Here is a 13,432-nt window from a genome sequence, read left to right as displayed (position 1 = left end):
TGGTTGCCTCCAACTGCCTTCCCTTGCAGGCCTGGTACCCCCCAACTGCCCTTCCCTTGCTGGCCTGATCACCCACAACTGCCGGCCATCTTGTGGTGGCCATCTTTGACTACATGGGGGCAGCTATCTTGTGTGTTGGAGTGATGGTCAATTTGCATATCACCCCTTTATTAGATAGGATTCCAACTTGAGAACAGTTGTTAGTTAAAAGCATCTGTATGCACACATTCCAAAATGACAGGACTGCATCCTTAACTCTCTCCTTGTCTCCTGATCATCTCAGGCCATGTGATATATAAATGATATTCTCTGGATCAAAAATGCCATTTACTCTCATAAAGTTAATAAATTGTCACTGTTAGGTTTAAAAACATTTCTATGTAAGTTAGTAACTTCTAAATTTGGTCTGGCCTTTGGATTTAGCTATGTGGGTGGCCTGCTGATCCAATCAGGAAGTATGTTAAGGAAATATTACCATAAAAATATTGGCTTCACTTCTAAAGTACAATCATGACAAATAATAACACAAAGGAAAATTAAAAAGGAAAAGGTCAAAGAGATCATTATTCAAAGGGAAAAAGGAGACTCCAATCTAGGGGTCTGACAGTCATCTGTTTCTATAATTCCTTAAGTGCTAAGGACCTCAACTCTGTTTCTCTCTCAAGGAATCGCTTCTTCCAGGGACAGTTGTTCCTCTAGATCAGTTTCCTCACTTCTGCAGTCAATGAGGCAATTGTTTCTATAAGCTAAACATTAGCAGATGGAAACAATGCAGAAACCACAATTTCAGGTTACAATGATTTACATCTTGAAAATAAAGAGCACAGCAGTATGTGGAAGATTTCATCTAGCACCACCATTGGAATGGATTAAACCATGCTAGGTTGGAGGTGGCTAGTACTAATAGAGGTTAATTCCTATATCACTTTGGATAATATCAAGCTTATTTCTCTGGAATAGAGGTGGCTATGAGTGCAGTCCCCAAGGCTTGTTAGAGTCTCAGGACAAATACCTAGTGTATTTGTAACCTGTTTTACTCAATTATTAAATATTTGGGTCTTTACAGTATCTGGGTTTCTGAAAAGTAAATGACTTGCTTAATTCAGGATGCCCAAAATTCTAGAAAGATGACTGAAATCCACAAGTCCTCAATAGTGCTTCTACACCTTAAACAAATCATTTGCAAAATCTCAAAGAAAAATATATACTTTTTAGTTAGAGGTGCTGCCAAATGTGGCTGAAAAAAAAATTAAGAACAAAAATCCTTCATGCAACTGTGTGCTGAACTTTCTTCAGCTCTGCTTCTTCCCCTGCAAGGTGGTCAGACACCCTCCTTCGTATTCCAGAGTGTAGTAGGGAGCTTCACTTTCGCCTAATGATATGCTCTAAAGTGTAGAGAAATGCCCCATACTCCATTCCAAGTACTCTATAGATACTACATAATTCACTTCTCAATCCTAAGTGGTATTTATTATCCTACCTTTCCAAGACGCATAAACCTAGGCTCAGGGAGGCTAACTTACCCAAGGTCGCAGAGACAGTAATGGCCACACTGGACCCCAACCCGGAGAACCAGATTGCAAGGCACCGGCCTGTCCCCTCTAGGCTGCAGCCTCTTGCTTTGGCACTGGGCTGTCCCCACATTCCAGCATGCTGGCTGAGCCTCCTCTGATGCTGGCCAGTCTTCAGGCATTTTCCTCACCTGCCAGAACCCAGCTGCAGCCACTGCAGTCTGCCATACATTTACTTAGCAAATATTTGTTAAGGGTTTACGATGTGCCAAGAACAGTGCTAGGTGTGAGGGACACAAAGATAAATAAGATACAATCATGAATAAAAACTTGAGACAGAAAGGTGAAGAGAGGGGAAAAGAGAAAAGAAGGGAGGAAAATTGTGTAAACAACTAACTGGGCTGGGAAGGAGGAATGGAATGGCTCCAGGCCCAGAAGGTTTAAATGGGTGCCAGGGAATGGTGTGGTAGGCAGAATGATCCCCTCCCCCAGCCAAAGATGCACACATCATAATCCCTGGAACTTGTGAATATATTACCCTGCAAAGTAAATGGGAGTTTGCATAAAATTAAGTATCAGTGAAGCAGAGACCAACCTGGATTATCTTGTTGGGCCCAACTTTGTAAGTGAAACAGGGAGACAGAAGAGTCAGTGTCACAGAAGGAGATATGAGGATGAAAGGGGCCATGAGCCAAAGAATGCAGGCAGCTTCTAGGAGAAGCTGGAAAAGGCAAGGAGTCAGTTTGACCTGGACTGGTAAGAAATGATTTTAGCCTAGTAAGACCCTCTGACCTCTTAGATGTCAATCCTGCCATATTTGCCTAACATCATAACTATATACAAAGATGCCTATCTGCCTACTTTGGTCTAAAAACTATGTATATATATAAAAGCCCAGCGACTGAACGGTGGAACGTTCAGAATGACTGGTTGACCAGTCGCTATGATGCACACTTGCCGGGAGCCGGTCCATCCTTGCTGTTTCAAGGGACCTGGCATATATGGCATACTGTTCTTAATATGTTTGCTCACCTTCTTGGCGCTGTGTTTTAACCAAGGTCACCTCTCCAAGAAAGGTTGAATCCCCAGGTAGGGATTTTCCCCTGAAGTTAGGGAGGGAATAAAACCTCTTAACTAAGTGCCAGGCGGGTAATTAATCATTTTAACTACGAACAATCATGCTTAAGCTACATAATCTTTACTCCCTGGAATGGAGATAAGAAACGCCCTAACCTTTGGAATAGAGATTGATAGGATTGGAATCAACTGGTATAAATACAGATGCAACAAGATAGCAAGAGACAGAACTCAGAAGACAGAACCTAGACACAGAACCTAGACACAGAACCTAGACAGAACCTACATAGAACCTAGAGATGGAAGAACTTTGCTGGAGAGAACATGGCAAAAGATCCTGGACAGAAACTGGCCACAGAACCTAGAGACAGAACCTAGTGAGAGAACCTGGCTGAAGAACCTAGAGACAGAACCTGGATAGAACATGGCAAGAGAACCTGACTAGAACCTGGTGACTGAACCTGGCTGGAGAACCTAGCCAGAACCTGGCTGAAGAAACTGGCTACAGAATCTGGTGATCAAACCTGGCTGGGGAACCTGAGGAACCTGGCTGGAGAACCTAGCAAGACAACATGGACACAGAACCTGGCTGGAGAACCTAAGCAGAACTTCGCTGGAGATCCAGACCAGAACTTGGCTGGAGATCCTGGCTAGAGATCCTGGCTAGGCTGCTGATCAACTGAACGCTGTCTCCGTGTCATTCCTTCTTCGCCAACTCCGTCCACACCTTTGGGGACCCCTGGACCCGCTGGGGTTGGACCCCAGCACACACTGACCACCAGGGGGCAAACGCTCAATGCAGGAGCTGCCCCCTGGTGGTCAGTGCTCCCACAGTGGGAACACTGCTTGGCTCACCAGGATAAGCGGCTGCTCCCGCTGTGGAAGCAGCGGCTAGCAGGTCCGGGGTGAGGTGGAGTCTATGCACCTATCAAATACCTAAGGCAATCCAGACTCTGATGCAGAGTCTGGCCCCACCAGCTGATGCAGGACCTCTAAGGTGTGTTCTAGAAAGAGCACGGGGAGCTGGCACAGGCAGATGGCAAGAGGGGATGTGACTGTGGACTCTGCCGGGGAGGCTATCCTGCTGGCTGAGGATCCTGGAGCATGGCTGCCCTGAATATCCCGATAGTGTCACCGACCTGGCATCACACATCAAGGACATTCACTGAGTGGCTTTGGAGTGCAAATCTCTCCACCAGGTTCCTCCAGGACACAGAACACGCCTTTACCCAAGACATTACCTCGAAATATCAGCTCAGACTACTTTCCTCATTCAGCAGCCACTCAGAGGGCGGGTCCACAGCCGCTCAGCTGACCAGGATGAGCGGTTGCTCCCACAGTGAGTGATCCCCACAGGCCACACACCCCCACCATGCACGAATCCATGCACCAGGCCTCTAGTATAGAATAAGTGCTTAATAAATGTTGAATCAAGGAAAAAACCAATGCATTTCACTATTGCTTTTGTCTTGTTAGACATATGGTCCTCAGAAACATGGACTCTGTTCCTTCTGCAGTAAAGGAAGAACTAAGAAAAACACACTGTGTGTGTGTGTGTGTGTGTGTGCGCATGCACACACATGACAGAGACAAAGCTATGAGGTTTGTGACTATGTCTGGAACAGTTAACTAACCTATTGCTCTGCCTTCTCTCTGATTATGACTTCTGTTTTCCTCATGGAGTTTTCTTCTTTCTGCCGTACTATAAATGTAAGGTTTTCCTACAATTCTGCCCTCAAGCCATTTCAAATCTCTTTGTACTCCTGCCCCCACGCACCCCCAAAGCTCTCGTCCACTCCTATGTCTTGATCATTCCCCATCAGTATCTTGCTCCCCTCTCCCCACAGCATGGACCTACCAGATACCTGCAACTGCCCACTGTCTTTATCCTCCTGTATGCTTTGCTAGCAAATCAAACTCCATGTGTCTGAGAATGGCAACGGAGACACAAAGAGGACACAGATTGCTGGGAAAGACACAGACACAGTAAACGGAGTACGATGTATTGAATGCACACCAAGTACAGTGAAGCTGGGGCAGAATTCACGGTACTGAGTCCTGTGCAGAGTGTCCCACTGCTGGGTGGGAGAGCAATCAAGGAGTCACATTAGAGGAAATGATGCCTAAAAGGAGGTGTCTAAGTCAGAAAGCTCAGTTATCATAAAACCAGATTTCTAATAGGATATACTACCTTATTAACTTCTCTTTAGAACGTCTCTAGTATCCACCTCTCCTTGCTACGGCTGATGCCTCACCCTAATTCTGACTCCCACAACTTCTCATCACCACTAGGTGACAGATTCCTGATGCGGCTCTCTGTGTCCACCGTCCTCTCCCTCCAAAGCTAACTGTTTGGTCATCCTGAGTACAGCCCTGATTACAGACTTCTTTGCTCAAAAACTCTAAATGGCTACCTGCTCCTTGCCAGAGTCAGTAGAGACTCCCAACCCAACATCAACACCCTTTTCCTCTACAAGCACCCCATTGTGACCCTCGTCCAACACACCTCATGCTTTTAGTTTTAGTTAAACTCATCTATGTAGCTCGAGGCATGTTTGGACTCTTCTGTTAAAAAGCCTTAGTATTTCAAACACATGAAGAATCAAGGTTTTCCCATTCAGCTAGAAAACACACCCAAGAACTTGGCTCTCTAATCTCAGATGAAAGGCTGAATCAACATTTTGAGTTTTTCACTTCCATTTCAAAGCAGCTGGCAAAATCAAGCTTAAAACTTCATAATATCACCACTTCCACCAATTTTTTTTTCTTGGCATTACACTCAATATTTTGGACTTATTTTTCTCAGCTAATATTTAAGTATCTTTTTGAAATTTACCTGGAAAAATACTTAGATTACTGAGGTTTTCAAAAATTATTACTTCATTTACACAGGTAAAAGGAAATTACTAAAAGAAAACAGATCTGTAGACCTTAGGGTTGGGGGGGGAGGTAGGGTGGAGATGTATCCTTGGAAGTTCTGAAGAATACCTAAATGCATTCAGAGCACCTAAATACAGGGGACATTTCTGTGGATTACGACTACACAGAAGACCTCTGTTCTATATTTTCATGCTCCATTAATAGCAACACTATTTCATAGTTTATGAATAATCTGCAATGGAAAGGGGCCCTTTTGCTTACCTACTATGTGGTAAAAGAAAAGCACACTTGAAATACTTAAGAAAGTGTCATTTATGCTGAGAAGTCCAGAAGACATACCTGTGGTTTCTCTATTCCTGAAAGAATGTCTTGCACCCTCTTTACTTCCAACTCATACTCTGCATGGAAAAAGAGGGGGAAAGAAAAACAGTTAATACCATTAAAAGGCAATAAGGTGGTCAAGTTCCTTCCCCAAGGCCTTTACCAAGGGTTATCATTCAGTCAGTTGCCTACTACCATGAACTTTTGGTTCCATAAACATGATAATGAAAATCAGGAATAGGGATTCTTTTTTTTTTAAATATATTTTATTGACTTTTTACAGAGAGGAAGGGAGAGGGATAGAGAGTTAGAAACATCGATGAGAGAGAAACATCGATCAGCTGCCTCCTGCACACCTGCTACTGGGGATGTGCCCACAACCAAGGTACATGCCCTTGACCGGAATCGAACCTGGGACCTTTCAGTCCGCAGGCCGATGCTCTATCCACTGAGCCAAACTGGTTACGGTAGGAATAGTGATTCTTTAGGGTAGGGAGTTCACTGTGGTTGTGCTAACTAGCTACTATATTGCCTTACACATTCATGAAGTTGACTAGGTTAATACTGAGTTCCACCTAAGAATTCAACAGGCAACAGGGAATAGAAGGGCCCAAGGAGGAAGATACCAGCATAGCTGGAAGCTGAGAGCAAGGAAGAGATGAGTTTGAAGATATGGATGCTAGTTCATGCAAGGCTGTGAGTTCAGGCTTTTGAGTTTAATTTTAATTCTAAGTTTGATGGGCAGCCACTGGAGTGGTTAGGTAGAGGGACTGCCATGATCTTATTTTGAGTATGAAAAGCTCTGCTTGGCTTCTGTATGGGTAATGGACATATGAAGGGAAGGTGTAAGCAAAAAGACCAAACAAAACATTGTCATACTGGTTCAGGTGAAGGATAGAGCTGGCCTGGTCTAGGGGTGGTAGTAAAAATGGTGCGAACAGGACTGTTTTTAGAGGTATAGGTACTGAAGGGTTGGATGTGACAGGCAAGGGTGACAGAATGAGAAGAATCAGGGATCAAAAATAATCTCTAGTTTTTGGATTAAACAACTAGAGGGAAGATGATATCTTTTATAAGATGAGGAAATGAGCAAGTTTGGGGGAGGGGCAAGAACTGTTTTAGAAATGAAATATGGAAAGTGCTAGGAGTAGAAAGTAGGTAGATTGTATTAAAAAATGGTAAATGATAGAATTTAAACTTAAGAATCTGTTTTGCTACAGGAACCTTCTGACTTTCAAAATCTGCTTGATGGAATCTAATTTTGAGTTTATAGATTTACTTAACTGTTAAACCTAATTTATAAGCTAAATGCTAGAGCTACATAATTACCAAGACATATGTCATTAACTTCAAGATATTTCAAGTCTAGTGAGGTTGGGGGGTTGGGCAGGAGAATAAAAGCAACTAGTAAGCAATTACAACGCGATAGGTGCTATGGCAATGACAATCCAAAAGAGATTCTATAAGCTGCCCAGGGACCAACATGTAGCTGAGCTCTGTGGGCAAGGAGGCATTTGGAGGTGATGGGGGAAGCTGAACTAGGTAGGGAGTGAGAGGTCAGTAAGCCCAGCTCTTCAGAGGGCTGTTCATCCTCATTGTTCATGTCTAATCTCAATGCCACCTTCTCAAAGAATCCTACCTCAACAGCCACTGCTTGTCCCAGCCTCACTGCAGTCATTCTCACATCCTGTTTATGCCTTCCTATCAGTTATCAAAACCAAGCCTATATAGAGGAAATAAGAACTTCTAGTTGATACCACCCTAAACTGCAAAAAGATTAGTTCTTCAGTTTTTCCCATGACATTCTGTTTAGAACATAATTACCGTTATTTTGGTGAGAAAAATAAATGAGCTAGTAACAATATGATATTTTTAAAAATTACAACTAAAAGAAAATTCACATTCAAAAGACCAAATGCCACAAGCTCATTTATAATCCTATATTTATGTTAAGATATAGATAATAATGGATCATATCCAAAAGTCAAAGGCATATATACCATCACGTTTTCTGGAAGCTCCTACCAAGGAAACCATAAATATTATGTATCTTAGAAGTTAATTGTCAGGGGGAAAAACGCAGAGTTGTAATAAAGAACTGCTTCAGTTGTTAAAAACAAAACTTTCTCAATCACCGGTTATTCTAGAACTTGAAAGACCCATGGCTTCAAACTCACCCATGGCTAGATACACCCAAACAGCTAGCTGAAGGAGGTCACTGTCTGCTTCTGTGTGACTGACACAGTGAAAGTGTCCTGGAAGAACAAGAAGCCAGACACTAGCCTTGAGTAACAAAGATTTAGCCTAGAACAGAGATGGTCACCTATTCAAGAAAGAAGGGAAGAATTAAAGAGCTCTGCAAAGGAAGAATCCTCAGGACAATGCACTAGATGCAGGGCATGAAAGAAAGAAGGAAAGGAGAGAAAGAAAAATCAGAGATCTCTCCCCAGAGCCAGCGTTCAAACAAAGATATTAGAAGAAATAGTTAGGCTTTGGACAGAAAAAGAGAAAATGGGACAGAGGTTGGATTAGAAGAGGAAAAAAATCTGTACACTGAAAAGAATGGGTTTCAGATAAGAGCCAGGAATACAAGCAAAAGGTCCTGACTGAGATAAAAACAACCCTCAGAGTGAGGTCATGACCTTTCTTGTCTGTCTTACTATAATAATGAAAGCTGACACTGCTGAGCACCTAGCTACGTGCTCGTCCATGCACCATCATCCTGCTCATTTTTACAACATCCTTTTTGCAAGATGGGCGTTCTCTGCCCCATTTGATAGTGGCAGGCAGAACTGAAGTCTACTTTCCACATCTCCAGCACTGAACACAATAGCTGCAGGTATCTTTGTTGACTGAGGAATGAAGATGAGCAACAAATGAGGAAACTGGGGCTCAAGAAGCAGATGTGTTTTCCCCAGAACCACAAGCCTAGTACAAGGTCCCAAAGCAAATGGAACCTATGACTGAATCATGACAAAGTAGGAGAGTCCTGGGAGTCACGAGGCAGAGAACATGGGTTAAGACTAGTAGAGTGTTTGATGGAGGTGAATGGGAGAAACAGAGGTAGCAGCAAAGACCCTCTAAATCCCATGAGACAGTTGTGTTGTTGGCTGTTTTTAAACTCTGAAAAAACTGTTAAATTAGTAAAGCAAAGGTTTTTGGATCTGGGGAGAAGTTATGTGAAAAAAAGGAAGAATAAGAAAATTGGGCCATGAATAGAGAGAAAGGATTCTGAGAAGATCAAAAGTAAAAAGAGCAGGGTGGGGGAGGAAAGGTAATGACAGGACAATCACTACCCTATTATCTCAGCAGAAATGCCACATCAAAGCCAGACTGGATTGGTTCCTTAAGGTTCTAATTGGTGAATGTGGAGAGAGAAGAGAAAAATGCGTTCCCACCACACTTATTTAATGCTTTTCCATTTGTGCTGCCACAGACTAAGAGAAAAAAAGTAAATAAATGCCAGGCACACTATTTGCACAGACAAGAGTGAAAATAAAACCTATTTAACTGAGCTAAAGCGACAGTTACCACATAGAAAATAAACTCTTGTATGAAAGCTAACACTCTGGTATGAAAATGCCAAAATTCACAACTCTGCTACTTAAATAACTGAGTTAACTCAGACCTCAGCCTAGCTTTCCCCATGCAAGATTTAGCTGTGCCTTGGAGTCGTCTTTGAATTATTATCACCCTTTTCATAAAACAATTCCAGGGTCCAACTGTACAGAGCATATTTCAGAGTATGTTTCTGCTTGCTCACATGCTTTCTTTTTCTGTCTCTGAGACACACACACACACACACACACACACACACACACTCCATACTGTGAGAGAGGAGAAAAATAATAGTTAATCCCCTCAGAAAAAAAAAAACACAATAGTTCTGGTCATTTGTCTTATGGATACCTTCTTACCAAGAACTGTTTGTTTCTGTTTTCCCTCCCCTTGAGAAACTTGTGTGAGGCAAATGAATAAAAGATTGTCCTAGAAGTGGCAGAAATGCAAGGTTCAGGTGCAAGGTTGTGGGGCAAGGTTCTCTTTCTTCATTATCAGGCTTGTCTTCTTTCCCTCTGGTTTGCTACAAATATACTAATCCCAGAGGCAAATCTTACAGGCCAACTTTGTATTTCTTTCTCCTGGCATTCAAGCTGCCACGAGGTTCAAACAGATTAAAAACCATTTTCCACCTACTTCAGTTAGGTTTGTGACCCCAGCAGAAGTGGACGGACACGACAACCCGCCTTTTACTATTTGAAAGCCTGTTCCTCACAATGAAGACAGTGCTAGTCAGTGAAAAAGGGATACAGGGCACTCTCTGAGCTCCGAGCAGAGAAGGCATTTTGTTTGGCAGATAGAAACACATGTGGGGATAGGTAATTTCCTGGAAAGGAGGTAAGATGGAAGTCTCCAGTTCAAACAAGCCCACTGGGTTGAGAACCACCCTATTAAGAAATACTAAAAAGGGGTAAGGTGGAATTCAGCTCAGTGACTTAAGCCTTTCTTCCCCTTAAAAACAAATCTCCTTCTAAGAAATAAAACATTTATTGCAAAGGGAAAGTTAAAATAAAAATACACAAGCAAGGAAAATACATTTAAAAGAAAGAAAGAAAGAAAAAAAAAAACAACCCACACACAGAGAGAGAATATGTGTCATGTGAAATTTAAACTTTCCACAAATAATGTTTTTTTATGTTTGCTCTAAAAAAAAAACCAGTAAGTTCAGACTGTTTGAATAACTGTAAGGCCTAAACTAATTAAAATATCCCTTTTTATATACACAATTTAGTTCTTTGGTTTGTTTCACATTTTTTCCTTCTTAGAAAAGAACTACAGCTAGACACTTAGCTGCTAGCTATAGAATGTATTTAGGGTTGGAACGGCCCCTTCATTCCAGTGGGATGACATCAGCATTATTTCCCTGTATAACATTCTGTCTAGTTCTCATCTACAAGGCTCATTACAGATATGCCCAGAATAACATAATATACTTTCTCTGGTTTGCCAAGGAGCTGATTTAGCTAATCTCTTTACCAAATTATGTGTAATAAACTAGGGTCGTGGAAAACATTCAACTTTTGGGTCATACCCATTTTGGGGATAAGAGGTTTAAAATCAATAGCAAACACTCAATATAAAAACTAAGCAAATAGAAATAACCACTTTTAGAAGAAGAAAAAAAAAAGAATGACTCGATAATAAGCTGAATATCCAGTTAATACCTACAAATGCTGATGAGAATAAGCGGGGATGAAGGAAGACGGATTAAAAATGCTCATTGAATTGCTTTTCCAAACAGAAAACCAAATAACTATCTTCATTTTTTAATATTACTTATGCTGGGGGAAAAAAGAATCCATAAATACATATAAAAGTAGGAATGATTAGTGAAAAGCCCACATTTAGTGATTATGATCCACATTTAATGGTGTTAAATACAAATATTAAAAATGTGTAAAATCACAAGGAATAAATTTGTAAAATATGAGGACAATGCAGTTATTCCCCAAGACACCTAGTCCAGAAATATCTTCAGATGTCAGTCATCCTGGTGCTAAAAATGAAAAGACGAGCCATCTTTAGCCATTTAGCTCGGTAAGTGGTTACTCTATTTGAAATTCTGACAGATAGCCAAGAGAATACCAGACTCTAAACACTAAAACGAATGCAGCAGGCAGGTGAACATATGTGGTGGGAAGTTGTCTTCCAGTTTAGAAAAATATTTTCAAGAGTAACTTGGGTTGCAAACAGGTTCTGGAACCTTCAAGAAAGGAGAGATGGATTCCTTTTGCAGGTGGAGTGCACGGCTGGACAGAGAATGTAAATGGGACAAGGGGGGCTGATTTCCTCTGAGTATTTGTTGTTATTTCTGGAACTCAGTAGAAAGAATTCTTTTCTTCTCCGGCCCAAGATTTGGTAACATTCACATTAATCAACCTGTAGGCACAATGGGTCCCTTCAGGCAAAACCTGGGTAACATTAAGGCATAAATATTTTAATACCTAAGTGCTAGGCCTGTGTCCATAATGAGAAGGGGAAGCACCAGATATGATCCCCTTGTTGATTCCAGGTCAACCAAAAGCTTATCTCTTAGCTGCCTTCTGTGATATCAACTAAACTGGGTTCTACTTGAAATACTAGGAGATTCTATATTCATTTCTGTCAAATTCTCTAAGAAAAATTCTTGTGTTTACTTCACAAGGCAAAAATCATAGATATGCATGTAACTGGGCAAAAGGCAGCTAGGATTTTTAAGAACATCAAATTAAACTGGGATGAAAACTGCACAAAAAATGAATAAAGTACCAGGTAGATATGTTTGCCTGGCAAGCTCAACTCCAGTACCCGTTCTTCCCTTTCCTTCTTTCTGCATGTTTGAACCATTTCACTGGCTAGCTGCGCCCTAACCTGTGCCAGATATAGCTCTTTTATTTTGGGGGAAGGCTCAACTCCATGATTATCCAGCAAAAGCTGGTACCCTCCCTGGGTGTGTAACAGGAAGGCAATAGCTTAAACACAGGATAGAATGACTTACAAAGGTAATTAAAGTTTATACACTACTTTCTGCACTGGCATCTATAAACATTTCTGCAAAATGTTTTCTCATTAAGGCTTGGCATGTCACAATGAAAACTTTTCAAGTAGCATATTCAATACTTTTATAAGACTGTGTCAACTGACAGTCAGAATTCAGGGAGCATAATTTTGTAACACATTAAATCTGAAAGAGAATTTTAATATTTATTAACATGTATACAGAAAGTTTTGTTGTTATTTGCTTGTTTTTTATCTTCACTGGAGGACATTTTCTTCCACTAATTTCTAGATAGAGTGGAAGGGAGGGAGGAGGGGGAGAAAGAGATCTGATAGGATACAATCTAATCCACATTACATATTCGAATTTCCTCACTTGTTCTACTGTTTCCCCTAATATTTTTAATGCCCCCTCTCCCCAAATCCAGGGTCCAATTAAGGAACATGTTGTATTACTGGTCCGGTTTCATTAGTCTCCTTTAATCTAGAACAGAAACCCCTTATATTTATTATTTTCCTAAGGCTGATATTTTTGAAGAGTCTAGACCAGTTTTCTCATGGCCAATACCACCTTCTGGATTGTGTGACTATTTCCTCATAATTAAAGTCAGGCTAAAAATTTTTGGCAAAAATTCTTTATAGATGTACTTCCCATCCCATCACACAGTGCCAGTCTGAACCTTCTGGTGATGCTCAGCACTTTGATCTAATCACTTGGCTGCAGGTTGCATAGCATATCCCTCTTTCACCTGATGATTATAGTGGACACTGATGAGCTTTGCCTGAAGATACTGTATTGATAGCTGCTAATGTTGCTAATTTTATCATTCCTTCTATGTTTATCAGTTCCCTCGCCCACTTTAACTATTAACTCACAGATTCTTCTTTTAAGTTCAATAAAATTTGTAGTACTCCAGTGTCATTATTCTTTTGGCCGCTAAAATTGTCCCAAATGTAGCTAGTGGGAAGTTCTTTAAGCTGTTTTCTGTGCCTCTTTGTCCAATTCCTTGAGACTTCTGCTTTGAACACCTGTTAAATATTTTGGTTTAAGGTTACGTGGCCAACAGTAAGAAAAGGTGTAGTCCACAGGCGAGAGCCTTTAGATGCAT

At 41.3% G+C, this 13,432-nt stretch overlaps 1 protein-coding gene across 1 annotated transcript in view; it reads right to left on the bottom strand.

Moving 5' to 3' along the window:
- The window catches only part of FNDC3B (fibronectin type III domain containing 3B), a 332,113-nt gene that overhangs the window by 98,788 nt on the left and 219,893 nt on the right, over positions 1-13,432 (bottom strand). The window contains exon 7 of the mRNA XM_081085667.1: positions 5,808-5,866. Within this exon, the coding sequence (XP_080941793.1) occupies positions 5,808-5,866 (59 nt within the window). The remainder of the gene's footprint in view (positions 1-5,807; positions 5,867-13,432) is intronic.

This window comes from Myotis nattereri (assembly GCF_964212035.1).
Source record: "Myotis nattereri genome assembly, chromosome: 3".
In the NCBI taxonomy this organism is placed as follows: Eukaryota; Metazoa; Chordata; class Mammalia; order Chiroptera; family Vespertilionidae; genus Myotis; species Myotis nattereri.
This window is presented reverse-complemented; position numbering and strand designations above follow the sequence as displayed.